At 33.8% G+C, this 23,415-nt stretch overlaps 1 protein-coding gene across 3 annotated transcripts in view; it reads left to right on the top strand.

The window, feature by feature from the left end:
• LOC145284741 (extended synaptotagmin-2-like) overlaps positions 1-23,415 on the top strand; it is a 153,320-nt gene that overhangs the window by 52,645 nt on the left and 77,260 nt on the right. For all 3 annotated transcript variants that reach the window (XM_080133687.1, XM_080133686.1, XM_080133685.1), the window contains exon 4: positions 11,671-11,747. In XM_080133687.1, coding sequence (XP_079989813.1) covers positions 11,671-11,747 — 77 coding nt within the window. The remainder of the gene's footprint in view (positions 1-11,670; positions 11,748-23,415) is intronic.

Below are 23,415 nucleotides of genomic sequence, written 5' to 3'. Positions count from 1 at the left end.
AAGAAAACCACCTATTTATTATAGAAAAATTAGGTATGTTATAATTAAAGATATATATAAAAACATGCATGGGTTCAGTAAACATATTATACCAAAATGTCGAAGCAATCATTTATTTAGTTATTTAGACTATTAATTACGAATGAACCAAGAGTTACATTTTTATATATATATATGTATGTATGCGTGTATGTGTATATAAATGTATATATACATTTTCTTTGAATATTTTCAGTTTGCAACATAATGTGATTATAGAAATGAACTTTGGTAAATTTTTTTTACTCAAGGGATCCAAAAAAGTTTAGGTATGCAAGATGAAATTGAGACATCTTAATTTATATAAAATTCATATTAAAATAAGTTTTCAAAAGTAAGTTAAATATTAAAAGGTAATTTTACAGTGATCATATATTTACAATAAAACAGAATTTCACAGCAAAAAGAACGTAGGATAAAATTATCTGTGCATTATTCATATCAATTTAAACTAAGAGTAAATTTTGAATGAATTTACTCCTGATTTATAACATGGATTAACTTATAATATGGATTAACTGTTGGTATTTATTTGGTAGCTACATATGAATTCTTACTAAGGTAAGTTTTGGCCAGTTACCCTCATCCATTGTAAAATGACTGAGCAGAACATTGTCAAATTACTCCATATATAAAAGCGCTTTAATATAATCAATTCTACACAATTACACTACGTTCCAATGAATATGCCAATTTGGGGGGGGGGGATGAATCTAATTTCAGATTCCAAAAAGAATTTTCTTTTAACTTAATTTTTCATTGCTTGTAATAGTGATATAATGCTGAATAGTTTTTAAATTAATGGTGAAACTAAAATCTGTAGATAATATTAAATTATGAACTAAATTTATTTTGTGTGTAATACTGACAAATATCACTAATAATTAAATTAAAACTAAAATATATAAAATGATTTTTTATGGTGGAATTTTGCCCATTGACAAACCTGGGAAGGGGTTCCCCAAAAATGAAAAACAATGTAACATCAAAACACATTCTTTGTCATTGATGTGTGAAGAAATATGATATTGATGGATGTAGACTATATCTGCAAACTTTTGACCCTACCCCTCCTCCCAATTGAATATTCGTGTTAGATCTATGTATGTTTTTTCTATTGTTTTCTATGATGTTGCTCCTCAGTTGTGTTCTTAGTGCTAAAAGGGAATTAGGATAAGTAATTGGGACCCTCAAAACTTGTCGACTGTACACAAGATTGATGCTGAAAAATTGAGTGTCAGAATTGTTACATACTGAAAAAGAAATCCATGAAAAATTATAATTGGATGAATTGCAAGATCTGATGAGAAATTGAAAGTTTCAACTGCTAATCAAATCCAAATCATGACACTGGCTCCTGATTTGTGGCCTCGTGAATCTAGTTCCAAATTCTTAAAAAATGTCAGAATATGTCATTTGAACTGTCAGGGAACTGAAGAAGGCAAGTGGCATTCTCTTAAAGCTTGCTTCTAACAAAGGGGGGGGGGAGTCCCCTCCCGAGACAAAAGAACTGGTAGTACACAAGTATGAAAATGAATACAGCCATCAAATGCAAGGCAAAAAGAGCAATGCTAGTATTACAAAGGGTATTCACAAAAGCATTTGATACCATGTAACCTACAATGAACTTGTACATGAACTATATGCTACTTTTTAAATAAAACTCTCAATCTCAAGGTAAGGTTTTACAAATTTTCTGAGTTGCATCCAAAATGTGTTCTGAGTCCATGGTTACTCAGTGTGTGTGTGTGTGTGTGTGTGTGGAAGGGGGCATATATCAGAATGCTAAACTTCTTGTAGACATCATTGAGATATCACAAGGATTTGATTTCAAAACCAGTCTATTGTTCTTTCAACAAAGAATACATGGTGCATCATAACGAGGCATATCATGGCAGAAAAGCATTGCAGAAGTTCTTGGATGAAGAGCTGATTGATATGGATTCAAATTAATTTTATTTTAATCAATGGAACACAACTGACAAAGCTACATTAAATATCTGCACAATAACATAGGAAGAATACAAAGACTTGTTGATCGACACAATAACCTTGCAAGACGCTCATATCTGTGATGGATATGACGTCACAAGCAGGAGTATAAAGAGAACTCACTGAGAGAAGTTTGGCACTCTTCAGCAAATAGCAAACCTGGTGACGTGGAAGAGCAAGAAGGAAAATTAATGAAAGTCAACAACAGCGAGTTATTAAACTGGAAACAATGAACACAAACAGGAATAAAAGTACTCGAAGGCAACAGAAACGAATCCCAAACAAAAAAAAAAAAAAATACTCGGTCAACAGAAATATAATGGAAAATTTAAAAATCGAAAATAATGAAAGAATAATTTCAGAAAATGGATCTCTCCATCCCAAAAATAGAACACCTAGACTGGGAAGACTCCAAGCATGGAGAGAATAGAGTGATCACATCGAAGATGCATTTAGTGTTCAAAATAACAGATGATGACAACTATCACTCTTGCTTTTATGGAGGAAAGAAACTAAAAGACCTTATACTACTAAAGGGAGAATATTTTTTTTTGTAACGCTAACGGTCTTTGAATGGAAGAAGAATAGCCCACAAAATATTCATTACAAAGTCGTACCAAGGGGGTAACATATTAAGCAAACGAGCCAGCATCAAACTAGGGGTTAATAGCACCCCACAGGTGAAAGCAATTACTAAAAAGAACCATCCCAAAATCAACAAAAGAAATTCTCGAGCAGCGCTTACCCTCACTAGAAGGTTTAGGAAGAATAAAAAAAACTTCCAACTTAAAATTAGAATAGATAACATCACACCAGTAGCACAACCAGCAAGACGGACTCCATTTCATATCCAACAAGCAGTAGAGGGGAAAAATCAGGGAAATGCTAGAGCATGATATTATTGAATGAGTGGAAGGGGCATCACCATTAGTAGCAGTGCCATCACCATTAGTAGCAGTGCCAAAACCAAATGGAGAAATTAGGATATGTGCCAACCTACACTTGGCAAACAAAGCAGTGAAACACTCACTATCAAATACTAACAGTTGAACAGCTAAAATTGGCAACACAAACATTTTCTCAAAAATCAGTCTAAACTATGACCAAATAGAACTGGATCCAGAGTCTAGGGACATCACTACCTTTTCATGCAAATCTGGAATCTACAGGTACAAGGTTAGGGTTATGGGCATTACATCTGCAGCCGATGAAGGGCAGTGATTGCTTCAACAATTACTCCAGAAAATCCCGAACTGCTGTAATGGGGCCGACGACATTCTAATTTGAAGTAAAGACACAAAAGAATATAACAAGACCTTAGACATGGTGTTGCAGACATTGAGAGAAAACAACCTTACAATTGCACAGCACAAGAGCATATTCCATAGTGAAGAAATGGAGTTCCGTGGGTTTATCGTTTCCAACATAGGGATCAGACCAACTGACTCTAAGATAAAAGCAATAAAGTTTTAAACCTGAAAATGTCCAGGATATACAAAGTTTCTTGGGTCTACTAAATTACTTCGGAAAGTTTAATCCCTGACTGGCGACACTTAGTGAACCATTAAAAAGGTTGACGCAGGCAAACACGGAATGGCGATGGACAAAGGAAGAGGAATCTTGCTTCCTTAAACTGAAGACTACCATAATCCAAAGCAAAATGCTCATGCATTTTGATCCCAAAGTCAAAACACCAATCTTAGCGGATGCCAGTCCCGTAGGACTAGGAGCAATACTCTGCCAAAACAAAAAAGGCATACTTCCCCTCAACAGCTACGCATCAAGAATCTTAATGGAGGACGAACGCCATTACTGCCAACTAGAAAAAGAAGCCCTAGCAATTGTATGGGCTTTTGAAAAATTCCATTTTTATCTCTATGGGAAAAATCTTCTTATAATGACCGACCATCAAGCCTTAATTATTTTCAATCCCGAGGGTAACCTCTCTGCATGAATTTTGCACTGGATCCTATGCTTACAACAATGATTATACCATAAAACATTAATGGTAGGAATAATCTGGCAGACATACTCTCTCAACTATCAACACCATTGTGGCAAATAGCATTCGTAAATCTATTACTTTATTGGAAATAATGGATGAATCTTAACAGAATCCAATTATCATAGCAGTGGGAAAGGCCATACAACAAGACTGGAAGAGTATAAACACGTGAAGAATAAATTGACGATCAAACGAGGCATAGTTATGCGTGGAGCCAGAATTATCATACCCGAAAACCTACAGAAGCAAATCTTGAAGTTGGCACATGAAACACACCTGAGTATAATGAAAACAAGTGCCGCTTAGAACTAAAGTATGGTGGCCTAATATAGACAAGAACATAGAGGCCACCATAAGCCAATGTATTCCGTGCACAATCCTTGACCCTAAGAGGAACCACTGTTCAGTTCATATGGCCGAAATGAAAGGCCCTTGGGAAGTTCTCTACATTGACATATGTGAACCTTTTCCCAGCAGGAATTATGTAATTGAAATAGTAGATGCAGGCTCAAGATGACCTGAAGCATTTGTTAGAAAATCCACCAGGGCCAATATCGGCAATCCAAAACTGTTTCTATACACATGGCATCCCAGCAACCATTATTTCAGATAATGGGCCTCAGTTCATATCCTCAGAATTTAAGCAATTCTGAAAAGAATGGGGTATCTAACACCGAAAGATAACCCCTTATCATCCTCAAGCTAATGGGGAAATTGAGCGGTTCTTTGGAATCCTGTTGAAAGCTATTCGAGCAATGAATACGGGAGGAAAAGATTGGAGAAAACATCTGGGAAAGTTCCTAATGTATTACCGAAATAGCCCCCATGCCATGACTGCGGAAACCCCTGCAAAGCTCCTCTTGGGTAGGGAAGTGAACATAAACCTACCAGGACTGCAAAAGAGGCCGGAAAGCCAGGCTTGGAGAACAGCTCGACAAAAAAGAAAAAGGCAAATTGAAGGATTGCACAGATCAAAAACATAAAGCTAAACAGTCTAACATCGGACCCGGAGATATAGTACTCCTTACACAAAACATAATAAACTAACTCCAGGATACAGCTCAACACTATGGACATTAGAGCAACGCAGAGGGGAGTCCGCAAGTATAAGGCAAGGCTACAAACTGATCTTAAGACACACTTCGCACCTTAAAAGAATTCTCAAAGACAGTACCTGTCAACAACTAGAGGATGACGATTTCCCTTTAAGTGACAACCTGGGAAGACAGATGGAACATGAGTGAAAAACGAGGAAGAAGAAATGGAAGAAACAGACCTCCCAATCGCCCTCAGACAAGCAAGACGCCACATAAGAAAACCCGGACATATGCAAGCAGCAGTTCAGAGGATGAGGAAAGGAATCTGAATACTCACTGAGAGAAGTTTGACACTCTTCAGCAAATAGTAAAGTATCATCAAGCTTTTATCTTTTCACCATAAACTCTCTCGTTCCCATTTGGCCCCAATTGATATGAATTTCTCGTCTCAAAGAAGCTCCATATTGACAAACTTCTGCATCTGACCTTCACTCCTCACATGAAATGAAAAACTTGCATCAAATCTGTTTCCAAGGTTGCCGGAAAAATGTCGTTTTACTGCTTCAGGAGGTATCCAACGCAATCCTCTACCTGCATAAGAGCCAGATACATCCTAAAATAGAGTACTGTTGCCATATCTGGGCAGGAGTAGTTAGGAGTATCCTATCTTGCTTTGACAAAGTTCAAAACTGGTTTTCAAACCACGTAGGTGATGCCCTTTTCTTCCTTGCAACCTCTTTTCCACAAAGATGTTGCGAGCCTGTCTCTGCTCTATCATTATTTTCATAGCAAGCACTCATCTGAGCGTCAATCTATGCTCTCCCCTTGCCAAATTTCTACAAAAAACACTTATTTAGCTACAACTCTCTCTCTCTCTCTCTCTCTGCCTCTCTCTCTCTCTCTCGTTCTGCCTGCCTGCCTGCAAATTTCATGAATAAAGCTTCTTTCCTAGAACTGCCCACCTGTGAAACTCTGTTCCATGGGTTTGGTTTCCAGCTAACTACAATAGTCATTTTTAAGTAAGATGTAAAGATTTTGTTGAGCCACCCACTAAAAAAATCCTTTATACTTGCATTTCCACCACTAACTATTAATATGCTGTTGTCTCCTTGACTAGCAAGCCTTCATTAATCGTTATCCTAAAGTAGTCTTAGGACATTGTGACTCCTATTAAAAAAAAAATCTAGCAAAATTTCAAACTAGTTACTTTAATAAAACAAGGCTTTTGTCTTTGGAGAACTCGCAGTACCAATTTCTGATACAAGATGAAGTCCTAAGTTTTCAATAGAGCAAAGAATATTGCACCCTCTACTTCCATAGTGCTTTACTGCTGAGATTTCGATGGCATTTCATTGTTTTATTTCTGATGACAATACTTATAACACTTGTGTATCAAACCCAGACAAAGATGGTTTAGTACATTCGTGCATTAACTAACTCATGTCAATAAAATGACTTATTTCAGTGATGGCTATGTGGGTCATTATAAAAACCTCATGAATTTGTCTGCATAAACAATAATAAAGGAATCTATCAAACTATGAAAATTTCATTTACCCTGGTTGAACTTTGAGCAGAAACTGTGTTGCTCATAGGAAAGATTTTCTCAAAGAATCAAGTACTACCTAATGGAATAACCATAATGCATTAACAACTATTATATATTTTAATTAGGTATAGATAGTGGTTTTTATTCAAAAATTATTATAGGGTGGTTGTAGTCCATTATAATGCACTAATTCAACTCTGTTGCATATGGGACATATTTTAATGAAAAAAAATAACTAATAAATAATGCAGGAATAAAAGGCAAAGAAATATTGTCATGCAACGGTACTTCAGCGTCTGCATGAATGTTCAAAAGAAAAAAAAAACAGGTACCATCTAAGCAACATCATTTTCCTTCCATATTGAGGCACATACTAAATATTTTAAACTCTGATAAAATCACATAGGATAAAATCACATAGGATAAAGTCACATAGGCGGATTAATTTCTGAGCAAATCTATCATTTTTGGATTCCTTGAGTCAAAAAAAAATTTCTTGAGTAAATTAAATGTAATTATTAAAATGTCACTTGGACAAAATCTCAGGTGATTTACGCAAAACAGAAAATACTCTAAATTGGTAACTACATTAAGTTAGATGCTCAAAGTTTAAGAATTTCTTCATTTTTATGATGTCCATCTGTGGTGTGAATTACAAAACTTGAGGACATCTGAATGATTTGACATGGAATTCTGTACATTTTTCTCACAAGCTAGGAGGAATTACTGTAAAGGTTCTTTTAAGCATTTTACTTTGTGTAGAACTTTGAAGCCGTTGTTTTCATAAGCCTCATTTTGTTGCTTTTAGTATATCAATGTTTCTTTTAAAATACTGTTTTTATTATGTTATCTTCACCAAAAATGAAATGAAAATTACTCCTTTGTTATAAATTTTAACTCCTCTTAATCTTTTTTTTTTTTCTTATCTTGGTTGTATTATGTGCTATCCCACCGGATCATAACACTTCTAGCAGAGATCTCACTCCATGTGTAATGATTTAAACTCCAGGACACCATATTTAAACTTGATTTAATTTTAGTAAATATTTCTACTAAAGATAGAATGGATCTGGAGAATTCTAGCTTCACTAAGCAAAGTTGAAATGACAAAGTGACATTTTTTTTTTTTTTTTTTTTAAATCTAGAAGAAAAATCTAGAACAGATGGGTTGATAGAAAGTTGTCTTACATTTTAATCAAGCGAAAAAGTCAGCCAAAAGAGGGTGTGCACAACTATTTAGGTCATCTTTGTTGGTGCATTTTTTTTTCTTTCTTTTCTTTTGTATAAACAGCTTTAAATAAAATGTGTTAGCTTCTTCATAAAAAAAAATAATCCTCCACTTTTTGTCCTGTTAAAAGTTTTTTTTTTCTCCTCCACTCCTTAATTGAATCTGTTATATTTCTTATTTCTTAGTTTGGTGGATCTGAATGAGCTTGCCATAAAATTAATTCCTTTTCTTTTTTCTGCTGATTATCCTTGATAACAGGTTTAACTTTCATATTAGCAGGAAACTTTAATTTTATTTAATGACATTTAACATGGAATCATTTATCAATTATAACATTCTATTAAATTGATACCTCAATTAGCAATTAAACCTACATATGCATGTAACTTAGTCCACATTCTTTTGAAATCTTGAATTTTATTCATCAAAACAATATTCCAATTTTTTTAAATTATTTTTAATGAATAAAATTGTGTAAAATTTAAATTGCCATCATTAACAAAACAAATCTATTTTAATTGTAACGCAAAGAACATTTGGTTTTGTCAAAATCCAGTCCTGTTAATTATTAAACATACACAAGATAAAAACAAACTTTTAATTTACAATTATCTTACAAGCAAGCACATGTTTACTCCTAAAAGAAATTATCAAAAGGTATTTCCATGATTTATTTCATAAATGTAGTATGCTTTTTTTTAACCAATTAAATGAAGTAATCAACTTCAAAATAACTTGTAAACATTTAGTTTGGAATATTATATAATTAAAAACGGTTTTTATATTTACAAAAATTACAGAATTTAAGTTTTAATAGCATTTAAAAAAGAATAATTCTATTGGTACCATCCATTTGTTTGTAGATAAACTCGTTTAAAAGAAAAGCAAAAATAACTTCATTCAATTTTTTTCAATTTACCTGCAAAGTGATGGTTTAATGTTTAGTAGCTCTAAAAATTCTTTTTTCCCCCGATTTTGAGCATTTTCATATTACTAATTGTTGAATCCACAAATCTTGAGTCTTATTTACAAATCTTGAACTTTTAATATATTGAAAAAAAATCAATTTCAATAATGCTAAAAATGATTTTAAATGTATTTATTAAAACAGTGAATTAATAATTTTTTAAACCAAACATAAAATTGCTCACAAAGAAAAATGTTTTCGTCGAAACAAATTCTATATAAAACGAAAATTATATTTGTAGATTTGTTTAATGTTTCAGCAGTAAAAATTTTGATGTTTTTAACTTGCATAATAAAATTATGGATTTAACATAATTTTACTGGAAAAATATTTTAAGTTTTAAGTTTATTAAAACTGAATTTCTTAAAAGTTTTCTAACTCTCAAGATATACTGATTAGTTGAAATTGATCAAAAATTCAAAATCAAATAATTTATTTTTAGATTAATTTTAAAAAAAGCTGAAAGATTTTATTCCCTCTTAGTCAAAATTAATGACATTTTTTTTTTTTTTTTAAATCCGTTATTTAAAATTGATTAGTAATAGAGCTAGGAATTTTATTACACAACTTTAATCAATTTTTAGGTGAAACTCACAGTAAATGGTATTCATTTTAATGTTACATGTGTTGGCTAGGTCCCTGATAGTAACCCCCTACATCAAAGTGGCAATGTGCCTTGTTTGGGGTGAAAATGTAATTAAAAAAAAAAAAAAAAAAAAAAAAAAATTGGGCATGTATATATATATATATATATATATATATATATATATATATATATATATATATATATATATATATATATAACTTTAAAGTTTGTTTTTGAAATGTTGTTACTTTCAATGTATACCGTTTTCGTTTATAGGGTCTAGATTGTTATTTTAAAACCATTCATGGTTAATTTTCAGTTAAGTTCAATGTGTCTATTTAATAGGGGCAGAGCATATATAGTGCAAAATTTTGTTGAAAATTCAAATACTCATGTAAAATTGCCAACTCATCAATGAAACAGCTGTAATCGAAAAAATCCAGGAAATAAACAAAGATTATAAAAAGAAAACGTGAGTCTTTGAATTTTCAACAAAATTTTGCACTAATATATATATATATATATATATATATATATAACTATTTTCAATTCATTTTTGAAAAGTTTTTTCATTTTGTTATTTTAAAGTAAACTTTAAATCTTAAATGAAAATGAATTTTAATATTTAAAAAATGATATAAAATTTGAAAAATAAACTAATCTTTTTGATGCTAAAATTAAAGATTAAATCGCTGTACAAAAAAATTCTTCCTCCTCAAATATTTGATAAATTTAGTTTTTATCAGTTCTTTTTTAAGGTAACCGTAACCTGAATAGAAAAAATTAAATTAAAATCACATGTTCAAATAATTAGAAAAATAAAATTACACAATTAAGATTTTTTTTTTAAAGATAATTTTTAAAAAATTAGTAAATCAAAATATATTTAATAAATTTTTTTTTTTTTTTTTCACCTATTTTAAAGTTTTCTAAAACTAAAATTTAATTAAAAAGAAAATTCCAGTTTTGTTTTGAGGTATATTTTTATCACACATTTATTTTTCTAGGATAACTTATTTCATTTGCATTTATAGTTTTATTCTTAATCAAATTAAAAATCAATTTTTTGCATCGTATTTGTCTTTAAAAATATATTACGAAACACTGTTAACAGATTAGATCGAGTCTCACAATTTTTCAATCTGTGCATGTTGATTCTCAGTCTGTAACTAACTTCTCTCCAACTTAGAATTTGTCATTCACTCCAACCTACACCAATGTTCCATCCTTGTGACTCTAATCTTTGAAATTTTTTTGGCAGAAGTCCAGAACTGTCTGTTCAGTTGAATACAGGTGTCCCATCTTGTACCCTTGTGCACCAGTCACTTGCAATCAAGAGTTGTCTGCTACCCTTCATGAAACATAGCATCAAATCTGTTAAGAAACAATATTTGGCAATGCTTCATTCCCCCACCAGCCCTCAATTATTCCACAAAGAATTTAAAATTATGCCAAAGTATTGTAAAGAAATGGTGTAATCACACATTCATCATGATCATCAGCAGCCCTGCCATTTAACAGCATTGGTGACCATGGCTCTTAAATATGGGCGGCTATCCAAAGCTCGAAACAGCTGAACTTTTGACAATCCCGCCCAATCGATCAAATTATTCATCAAAGTGCATCTGGATCAACCTTGTTTGAGGATGCTGTTTGACAATCACACATTACATGGTATATAAAACGATGCTAAAACTCATATCAACATTTAAAACACCTGGAACACTTCATTATAAAATATGATAGTAACAATCAAATTGAAGATGTGCTCCATAATGGGATCTTGAAAGTTTCCATTTATATTCAATACACATCATATTAAAGTACACTGGAACAACTTGCAAAACATCTGATCACACAATTTAAGCTACTTTACCGATGTCTGGAAGCCATCTTCATCGTGCAATTTAAATTAATAATCAAATTATTATATTTAATTTTTACTTTTGGCTTTTAAAAAATCTTTTTCTTTCTTTAATAAATTCAAGTCTCTAATTTATCAGGAAATAAATATTAAATAAATCAAGTTATGATAAAATGTGAAAAAAATTCAATCAATAATTAAAGTTAGAAATGAAAAATGTAGCAATATTTCAATGCTGAACCTTTGTCAAGATTTGAACTTTATTCTCTAATCTTTGAGCCTGCTTTAACATTGTCAGTACTTAAGTTTAAAAGTTTTAAAAATAAATGTAAAATTAATTGCATGTATTTTCAAACCTTATTCTATTGGGCATTTAAATCTTTTTTTTGAAATTCATTTCAAGCCTCCAAGGATTGGTGGCGTGAAGGTCTACACAGAACGTGTTAAGAGAGATGAAATCTACATGGATATTGAAATTCTGTGAGTTTTTGTTTGTGAATATTTTTCTGTATAAAATATAGATGGTATTTTATTTGCTTCTTATTACCTTAGAAGCAGTTTCTTGTCCCCCCCCTTTTATTGGTGACGTCAAATTATTGCTGATGAGTTTTACTATCGAGATAAAATTATGGTATTTGTGCACAACTTGAAGCAGATGTAATTCGGCATGTGATCGGCTTTCTCAGAACATGACGTCAACTGCCGGCATTTGCCGATTATGAAAGCGTAACAAACGCTACTAAAAAAAAAAAAAAAACTCTATAGGAAACACTTAAATATAATAAAATTAACAGAAAAAAAAACACTAAAATAAAACAACCTACCATAACAAATTTTTTTTTGTCCAAAACACAACCTTATCTATAATATAATGCCATTCCTAACAACCTTATAAATCTCGCTTGTCTGTTTAAATGTATGTTTTGTATGTTAACCTAAAACTTTCGATAGAGACGACCGATTTTCATGATCAGTATTATTCTGAAGCTCGACGCTTCGGATGACAAATATCGTAAAATTGGCTAAAAAAAACATTAATTGCTTCATCCTAAACTGGGCACTTTTCTACAGGGAGGGTCGCTTTTTCTGCCGATATTTTCGAAAGTCATCCCTTCTTTTCGATTAACTAGCCTTAATTTAAACCTTTGCCACTTCCGGTTTGGTGACACAGCAGCAAAGATATCACTTTTTCGTTTTTTTTTTTTTTTTTTTTTTTTTTTTTTTTTTCTCCTTTGCAGTACAGGTTCAAGCCTGCCTGCCTACATACTACCACTTTTTTTTTTTTTCTCAACACACAAGTGGTTACCTAGCTACACCCTACAGAAAAAAAATTGGCCATGAAAAGAAGAGAAAAACAAGTTTATTTTTGTAACTAATGTAAAGTAAGAAAAATACGTGAAAAACACAAAGTGTTTTTTTTCTTTTTTTTTTTTCAGTATTTTCTTTGAGTAGCTTATGACAAATTAATTTTTCATCTTTAGAATTTTTTCTCATAAGGGAGTCACCATTTAAGCCTGAAGGCCACTTAAGGATAAGGGTTGATGAGTATATGGTTGTCACCAAGACAACAGCCTGGTTCTACCAGATCAGGCTGTCTTTTGGCATCCTGAGACGAAATGCACCTACATTAAGTTTCCGTTTTTGTTTTCTATTCTCTTTTGATAAACTTAAATATCTTCTGCAAAAACAAAAACAACCCCCCCCTCCCTCCCTTCCCCCCACATTCTTTTTTTTTTCTCTTTTATTTTTGTCATTCCACCCCTACTTCCCTACTGATTCCCTAACTTAAAAATACCAACCAAAATAATAAAAACAATTAAACTAAAGTCCATAAATAAATATTTAAAAAAAAACAAAAAAAACTGGAAATGAAAAATTTTTCAAATCGATCAACACTAGACCCTGTCGGCAGGGCATCAGAATATGCCGACTGCCCCCCATGCAGAGAGAAGTCCCTCAATGGGGCTACTTGTTGGCCGTGGGTAGCGACCCGTAATGCCATTAGGACGGGATCCTAGTGGTTGAGAGACTTGGAGGTCAGATTTTAGTACCCCCACTTCCCAACTTTGGCCCTTACTGGGCTAGATGGGCGGTCGGATGGGCCCGATCCGATCAATCGGCTGGTCACGTCTAGCGCACCACTTATACACATAACCTACACAAAACCTAAATACTACACAACATTCTCATCAACACAGATCCATAAATAAGTGGTGAAAGCGGTGGCTAAGGGTCAGTTGTATATAATGAATAAAAACTAGACATGGCTGTTTTCTTCTAATATTTCTCATTTTCTACTTGGATGAGAAAAATTAAGAAACATAAATGCTCGAAGTCTACATTATATGCAAGTATACCATTCCTGTAACCCTGTTGTAGCCAGGGCGGATGAGTTTCCCCCCTGTGTGCATCCCAAATAAGGCTCTGAGGTGGGTGGGGAGCAGGAATGATGAATCCACAAACAATCCTAATGAGTTACAAAACAGCAAGTAAAAAAAGACTGCTAGAAACTTCGGATAGTGACTCGACTGAGGAACAAGATAAATATCCAAATTTTATAATAATGGAATCCACTAAAGAAACACCATTAACCAAACTTTCCCCCTTTAAGATAAAGAAAATATTATCTAAAAATATAAACCCCAAAATGGTTAAAAAATTAAGAAATGGCACTCTGCTAATAGAAATCCTCACAAAACAACAGGCGGATGAACTCCTAGAATGAGAACATTTCGATAATATAAAAATGGAAACATTTCGATAATATAAAAATAAAAACCTATCTCCACAAAACACTAAACACATGCAAAGGAGTGGTAAAAAGCTGTGAACTTTCACTTTGTCCCATTGATGTTCATATCTGAAAGAACAGAACATAAGACATTAGACAAATTCAAAGTAAAAAAAAAATGGAGAAATGATAAACACACACACGTACATACTAACCTTTTACCAACAAAAAATCCCACCAGAAATAAAAATAGTTTATGAGAAACTGAAAGTCAAAACTTACATCCCCAACCCACTGCGTTGCTTCAAATGTCATAAATTTGGCCACCATCAGAATCAATGCACACGCCACCCAGTGTATGGAAGGTGCAGAGAAAATGACAACCATACCAACTGTCAAAAGACTCCCAAATGTACCAACTGTAAAGAAAATCAGTGCCTACTCCAAAGATTGTGAAATTTGGAAAAAAGAAAAAGAAATTACCAAAATTAAACACATGCTAAACATCACCTACCCAGAAGCAAGGAAAAAAGTTGAAACAATCAAATATTCAGAAATAACAAAAGAATACGCCTAATACTAATAAGCACAATAATTATCACACAACAAACTTAGACATTAAAATCCAAGACCTCACCGACCAAATCAAAATATTGATAAACACAATTGAAGAAATGAAAAAAATAAATATAAACAAAACCTCAATGGAACCAAAAACCCAAACATCACACCCAATAGAAACAACCCCTTTAGCCGAAAAAGAAAACAAATAAAAGCAAACACCAAAAAACACACCAGAGGAAAAAAGAAACAAAATAGCAGAAAAAAAAAAAATTCAACGGACAGGTCACATTCACTCTCCAGGCCAAAAGACACTCCCCTGAGTGTTCAGAAAGGGGTAGACATACTGAAGAATCGCCCGGAAAGAAGGGGCCAGCGAAACAGCGAAACAACCTGTGCGGCGCATGAACCTAAACTCCCTAACACACCACGACCACGCTCACAATCCAAAAGTAGAGATAAACAAAAAAACACTATGCCTCTCGGACTCGAAAACCAAGAAGTCATGGAGACTGAGGAATCAAAATCTTACCCCATGAACCTATAAATGACGATAAATAAGGAAAAAAAAAAATAAAAATAATAAAAACAATACCCATGCAAAACCTTACAAATCATAACAAAACAACATTCCTACAATGGAACTGCAAAGGACTAAAACCTAATCATGAAGAAATACTAGAAATCATCAACAAACATAACCCAGCAGCAATATGTCTACAAGAAATACTACTCAAAGAAAATCACAACTACAAATTCAAAGAATATAACATCTATTAATTCGCACTTTTTATTTTAAGATTCAAATATTAATAACTACATTTTATTTCAGTATTTAATTTATGTATTTCTGTTGTATTAAATGCTAGCTTTAATTTTTTTTTTTTTTTTTTTTCTCGTCCATAAATGTTTATCTACCAAGTTGATCTTAAATATTGTATAATCAATCCATTATATTATCATTTTCAGTCCCCCACCCCTAATTTCTGGCTCCCATCTTATCTCGCAATTACTTATAATCGTCACCAACTAACTTCGGAAGAAACCCCCCCCCCATCCGATTTTGTTTTATATCATAAGTTGCTTAAAACGTGATTAGTTAAAGTTCAGAATAAAATCACGCTTTCTCTTAACGGTTAATTTAAAAAAAAAATCTTCTGAACGCTATTAAAAGTTAAATTCTTCACTAGTTTGGAGACGGAATGCGTTGTTGTGATAAGTGATTTTCTCTATTAATTCGCACTTTTTATTTTAAGATTCAAATATTAATAACTACATTTTATTTCAGTATTTAATTTATGTATTTCTGTTGTATTAAATGCTAGCTTTAATTTTTTTTTTTTTTTTTTTTTTTCTCGTCCATAAATGTTTATTTATCTACCGAGTTGATTGCAAAAATAGATTACCTAATTGTACTCATTTTTAGTTCGTGGGAGGGGAATCTATCACCATACTTTCCCTTAAACAGGTCCGTTGGACTTTTATTAAGTACAATACTTAATAGTTATTTTTTTATTTTATTTTATTTTTTTATTTATTTATTTATTTTTTTTTTTTTTTTTTTTTAATGGAGAGTAGAAAACGCATTGTGGATGCGTTATCGGCAGCTCCTGTTACTCTCGCTTCTTCTTATTTGTCCCTCAGTCCTCATTTTTAAATCAGTGATTTTTCTGACAAAGGGAGAAGAAAAAGCTGTTTTCTAGGTTGGCAGTATTTTTGCGCGAACAGTTGGCAGAGTTGGTGGAAATTTTCTGTTTCTATGTCTATCCTTGTAGCCATGTCACTAGTAAGGGTGCTGGAGGTAAACGTTTTGTCTGGGCTGACGTTATCCGCCTGATAGTCAGGGACCCGAACCTTGGATTAACCACTAAGGAGGCTGTCCTATCAGCAGGTGCAAAGTACTGGGGCTGCTGTATTGCCATTTGGTGAATGGAATCTGGACCATGCAGTAGCTTCTGGTGGGGCCTCTCGATGCCATACTAGTGGGTAATTGTTACGGCTTTACCTTATCATGTGGTACAAAAAAAAAAAAAAATTCTTCGTTTCTTTTTCTCTCTTAGTTTCCCCTCTCTGTCCTGCTCTAAGTAAATCTGTCGACCTAGTCCACAAATTCCAAAATTTCATCATGACAAGTTTCAAGAAAAAATACACGATTAAACCCGGTTCTCCAACTTCCAACGTAGACCCCTACTACCATGTCTCCTTCTCCAACATCAGGGGTCTACGTTCTAACCTTCCAGAGGTTGAAACCCAATTACAGGAGACTAAACCAGACCTTTTATTTTTAAGTGAAACTGGCATTGGACAGGCTATTTCCCTTGATGAGTTTGCAATTACAGGATACTCTAACTTAACTTCTAAATCTGACCCCCAAGATCGCCATGGGCATGGAATATGTGCCTATATTAAAGATAGCTTTCCATGTGGGAGGGACATCTCCAGGGAAGATCCTAACTTACCTTATATGTGCTTCCGGGTTGCTTTAGCTCACACTACTGCATTTATATTTACTCTCTATCGCCCCCACAACAGCGGAGTTACTATCTTTCAAAGCATATCTGAGAAAATTGACCAAGTCCTTTCTACTTATCCTTCAGCTAACATTCACGTATGTGGAGACTTCAATGTTCACAACGTCGAATGGTTGACCCACTCAAACAAGACCGATGATGAGGGGAGGTTCTGTCATGATTTCTCCATTGCCTATGACCTCACTCAGATTGTTCAGGAACCTACCCGTGTGCCCGATAATGACGGCCAGTATGCGAGCCTACTAGACCTTTTTCTCACAACTTGCCCTGAACTATGTTCAGTTTCTGTTCTGTCGCCTCTTGGATCTTCCGACCACTCTGTTGTATCAATTAAGATAAAAATGAAATGTAATAAGTCCCCAGACGTACCTCTTCATCGTACAGTATATCGATACACTAAGGCTGACTGGGATAGCTTCCGTACATTTATATCTGATCTACCTCTGCATTCCATGTTTAAAAAGGATGTGTCCTCTATAGTATTAGACCTAACTGAATGGTTAATTGTAGGTATTGACCATTTCATACCCTCTAAAAAGTTTCAGCAAAAACCTAACAGCCATCCATGGTTCTCTCCAGAATGTGCTGCTGCCATTGCGCACAGAAATCACTTTTTCCACTGCTTCAAACGTAATAGATGTATGGAAACTAAAGCCGTTTTCAGCAACCATTGTAAGAAAGTAATAAGGAACGCAAGAAAGTTGTATGCTCAATCTGTTAAGTCCAAAGTAGCTGAGCAGCGGCTTGGTTCCCACCAGTTTTGGCAAATAGCAAACAGAATCCTGAACAGAAGCGTGTGCTCCATCCCAACTATTATCAATGGATCTGAGGTAATCTCGTCAGCATCAGACAAAGCCAAACTCTTTGTCAAGAACTTTGCAGCTAATTCTACCCTTTGCGACCAAGACCGCCAACCCCCAATATTTCCTCTTGTATCAGAAAACACGCTATGTGATATACGTATATCTGTACGTGATGTTGCCAAACTAATCAAAAACCTTGATTCCAGTAAAGCAACTGGCCCTGATGGTATTCCAATCATAGTACTCAAAAAACTTCAACCTGAACTAGCGCCCATACTTACAAAACTGTTTAAACGTTGTCTTAAGGAGAATAGTTTCCCATCTCCCTGGAAAATCTCATCAGTATGCCCTGTATTTAAGAATTCAGGTGATCGCTCATCCCCCTCTCAGTACAGGCCAATAAGTCTCCTGTGCGTCATGAGTAAGTTGCTAGAATCTGTATTAAATACAGAAGTAATCAAACATCTCAACAAAAATAACCTTCTTAGTGACACTCAATATGGTTTCCGTTCTGCTAGATCTACAGCAGATGTCCTTACAGTTATATCGCATAGGATTAGCAAATCTCTCGACGGTGGCAATCTTTCTAGGGCAATTGCTCTTGACATATCTAAAGCCTTTGATAGGGTATGGCATAAAGGTTTACTTCATAAGATCGCTAGCTATGGTATAGCTGGAAAAGTCTTCTCAATTATTAAATCATTTCTTTCTGATAGATTCATAAGAGTAGTAGTTGAGGGGCAAAAATCAGAAGCTCACAATATTAATGCCGGTGTCCCTCAGGGATCCATCCTGGGCCCAACTCTTTTCCTGATCTACATTAATGATCTTCCAAATCATATCCTTACATCATTTGTAGACATTTATGCTGACGACACTACCATTTATGGTACCACATCTAAGACAGTAAACGAGCAAGTTCTCTCCAATTCTCTCTCCTCTGATCTTGAGCACGTAGTACAATGGGGAAAGGAGTGGCTGGTTACTTTTAATGCATCTAAAACCAAGCTTCTCTCTTTACATCATCAACATTCTAATCCACATTTGTCATCAATTGAAATGAATGGCTCTCGTCTTCAGGAGGCCTCAAGTTTTGACAAGCTTCTGGGCTTGACCATTACTCCTGATCTTAAATGGAACACGTATATCAAATCTGTTGCCAAGGCCGCTGGAAAAATGGTGGGATCTTTCTATCGATCCAGTAGATATCTCACTGCTGATGCTATTCTCTATCTATATAAGAGCCAGGTACGTCCAAGGATGGAATACTGTTGCCACATCTGGGCAGGAGCTGCTAGAAAGAACTTGTCCTGCCTTGATAGAGTTCAAAATAGACTTCGTAGCCTCGTAGGAGATGTCCTTTTCTCCTCCTTGCAACCTCTATCTCACAGAAGAGATGTTGCGAGTTTGTCTCTGATGTATCGTTATTTTCATGGAAAGTGTTCAACTGAGCTTCAATCTATGGTCCCCCCTCGCCAAACTTTCACAAGAAACACTCGTCTAGCTGTAAACACTATCAATAATTTCCCCCACTCTTTATCTGTGCCTAAACCTAAACGTAGATTCCATGAACAAAGCTTCTTTCTTAGAACTGCACGCCTGTGGAATTGTCTTCCGTTTTCCTGCTTTCCGGCTGACTACAATATGGTTTTGTTCAAGTCTAAAGTAAATAAGTTCTTGATGAGCCGTTCCATATAAGTTATTAAATTTACCAAATTTTCATTACTAATGATTACTATATTGACCAACTTCTACTGTACACTCTTTAACCCTTATCCTTGAGTGGCCTCTGGGCCTTGATAATGTGGTGATGCCTTTGTAAAAAAAAAAAAAAAAAAAAAAAAAAATGTACGATAAAACCCATATATCTACAACAAATAGAGCAATCAGAGGAGTGTCCATACTAATTAAAAACACTATACATCACACAATCCTCCAATTAAACACTGAACTACAAGCAATAGCACTAACCTACACTGCAAAATCACAATCTGCTCCATATACATTCCACCAAATCAGCCAATAAAGAAATAGACATGCTAATTAACCAACTCTCACCCCCATTTATAATAATGGGAGATTTTAATGCACACAGTGACCATTGGGGAAGTAATCAAAACAACAATGTGCACTCCATCCATTTATATGGACTTCCATTGGGATGTACTAGAAGATCAACACGAAAGTGATCACTATCCCATCATACTTAAAAGTAATCAAAAAATATCGGAAGAAAAAGTCCCAAAATGGAAATTACATAAAGCCAACTGGGAAACATTTACCAATCTATGCAGAACAGAATTAGACACGAACATTCTAAATAAAGAAGAACCACTAAAACATTTCACACAAACCTTAAACAATATTGCCACCAAAACAATACCCCAAACTTCAAACCCACAAAAAAATCAAACCCTTGGTTTAATGAAACCTGCAAAAAAGCTGTCAAAGAAAAAAAACACTTAAAAAATTCAAACAAAACCCTACAACAATTAACTTACAAAAATATAGAGAGATGCATGCCAAAGCATGATACACCATAAAACAAAGCAAAAAAACATCCTAGAAAAACTATATTTCACAGCTAAACAACCAAACATCAACTAAAAAAACATGGAATATGATAAAGAAAATAGCTGGAAAAGAAACGCAAAATACCATAAACTATTTAATTAAAACTGATGGAACAAAATGCATAAACAAAAAAGAAATAACCAATTTACTAGCTGAAGAATTCTACAAAAATTCATCAAACAGTACTCAACATCATTCCAAATTCATAAAAAAACAGCAGAAAAAGAAAAACTTAATTTTACAACTAATAACAAAGAAACATACAACATACCATTCAACATAAAAGAACTAAAAAGAGCAATAAATAAAAGCAGAAATACAACTCCAGGTCCAGACGATATACATTATCAATTCCTAAAACAACTACCAGAGTCATCTTTGAAACTGTTGCTTAACATATATAACAAAATATGGAACACAGGAGAAATACCAAATTCCTGGTTTGAATCAACCATCATACGAATTGCCAAACCAAATAAAAATGCAAGTAACCCAACTAGTTACAGACCCATAGCCCTAACCAGCTGCCTCTCCAAAACTATGAAAAGGATGATAAACAACAGCTTAATGTGGTACCTGGAAAAAAACAACCTCTTATCAAAATATCAGTGGATATAGACAAAAACAAAGCACAAACGACCAAATCGTACGACTAGAATCATTTATTAGAGACGGTTTCATACGCGGACACCACGTGGTGGCAGTCTTTTTCGACCTCCAAAAAGCCTACGATACGACCTGGAAATATGGAATTCTAAGAGACATACATAATATGGGAATAAGAGGAAATATGGCAATATTTATACAAAACTTCCTGTCTCAAAGATACTACAAAGTATGACAAGGAAACACTATCAAATCAATACGAGCAAGAAGCAGGAGTGCCACAAGGTAGCATATTATCCACTACCTTATTCTTAATTAAAATAAATGAAATCACACAAATTGCCGACGCACAATTTGAAAAATCATTATTTGTAGATGATTTTTCAATTGCATATTCTGCATTAAATATAACAATTGAAAGAAAGATGCAGCAATGCTTAAACAAAATAGAAAACTGGATCGATAAAAATGGATTCAAGTTGGCACAAAACAAAACTGTCTGTATTCATTTCTGCAGAAAACAAAAATATCATCTGGACCCACAACTACAAATAGAAGGAAACCCAATCCCAATAGCACAACACACAAAATTTCTAGGTATCACACTGGACAATAAACTTAATTTCAATATGCATATCACTAACTTAAAGCAAAAATGCCAAAAAGCAATGAAAATTTTAAAAGTAATATCAAAAACAGACTGGGGAGCAGACCAAGACACAATGTTAAAAATATACCAGGCACACATAAGATCAAAATTAGATTATGGATGCATCACATATAGCTCCACCCGTAAATCCTATCTCCAAAAATTAATAACAATATAAAATCAAGGATTAAGACTCAGTCTGGGAGCATATCAAACATCACCCATGGAAAGCCTATACATAGAAGCCAATGAACCCACTCTACATTTAAGATGGCAGAAATTAATAACACAATATGCAATAAAACTACAAAGTGATCCAAACAACCCAACACACAAAAAACCTTCAACCTACAATACACACTTTTCTACCAGCAAACCAAAAAACATACCTTTTTCGGATATCACATCAAAGAAATATTAACTCAAATTAACGAAAACCCTAATAACATAATCACACACACGGTAAGCAACAAACCACCATGGACTGATCTGACTATTACTAAATACCAAAAAAACAATACCAACAACTTTATAAATAAAAGCCACTTCGGCGAACTCAGAGAAAAGTACCTACAACACAAAGAAATATACACTGATGGAGCCAAAACAAAAAAGGAACAGGTGCGGCATGTACAGATGGAAAGAACCGTCTCCAAATAAGACTTCCTATCGACGCATCAATATACACAGCAGAACTACAAGCAATCAAAATGGCACTATGGAATTAATTAAGAACGACAATAAGAAAAAATTCATTATATATACCGATTCTTTGTCATGCATCTTAGCTCTAAGAGGAGAAGAACTAAAGCATCCTTATATATTAGATATAATGAACAAATACAATGAAATTATTGAAAAAGGAAAAGAAATAATCTTAGTCTGGATACTAAGTCATGTTGGTATTCCAGGCAATGAAGAAGTTGACAAATTAGCCAAAGAAGCCATTAGCAAAAATATAACAAACATCAAAATACCATACACAGATTTCAGTAGAAAAATAAGGGAATATAACAAAAATAAATGGCAAACAGAATGGGACACATATACCCAAAACAAACTACACGAGCACCAACCCATAATAAAACACAAAACAACAATAAAAGGATGAAGAGAAAATATTGTTCTAATCAGAATCAGACATACCAGATTAACACACTCGCACCTAATCGAATCAACAGAAAAACCAAAATGCACTTTCTGCGACAGAGTACAATAAAACATATTAACAGAATGTCAAAAATACGAAACTATCAGAAATAAATATTATACAGTAAACGAAATCAAAGAACTGTTTGACAAGTTAACACCATACCAAATCATCAAATATTTAAAAAAAAAAAAAAAAATCTTCAAATCACTTTAAACCGTAAAATCTCAAAAAATTTTTAAATACATAACTCGGGGGGAAAAAAACAAACAACAAAAACTATCTCAACTAAATACATAGCTTGGCATTAAATGACTCGGTGGTTGATATGACGTGAAGCCCCAATAAACCAACCAACCAAGACAACAGTATAGTAATCATTATTGATGGAAATTGGGTATAGTTTGATTTAGGGAGATGGCTCAAAAACTTCTTTACATTAGACTTGAAGACTACCATGTTGTAGTCCACTGGAAAGCAGACCAGTGGAAGAGTTCCATCGGCGGGTAGTTCCAGGAAAGAAGCTTTGTTCATGGAATCTGC

Source organism: Euprymna scolopes, chromosome 9, assembly GCF_053919585.1.
Source record: "Euprymna scolopes isolate OS-2025 chromosome 9, ASM5391958v1, whole genome shotgun sequence".
Taxonomy (NCBI): Eukaryota; Metazoa; Mollusca; class Cephalopoda; order Sepiida; family Sepiolidae; genus Euprymna; species Euprymna scolopes.
This window is presented reverse-complemented; position numbering and strand designations above follow the sequence as displayed.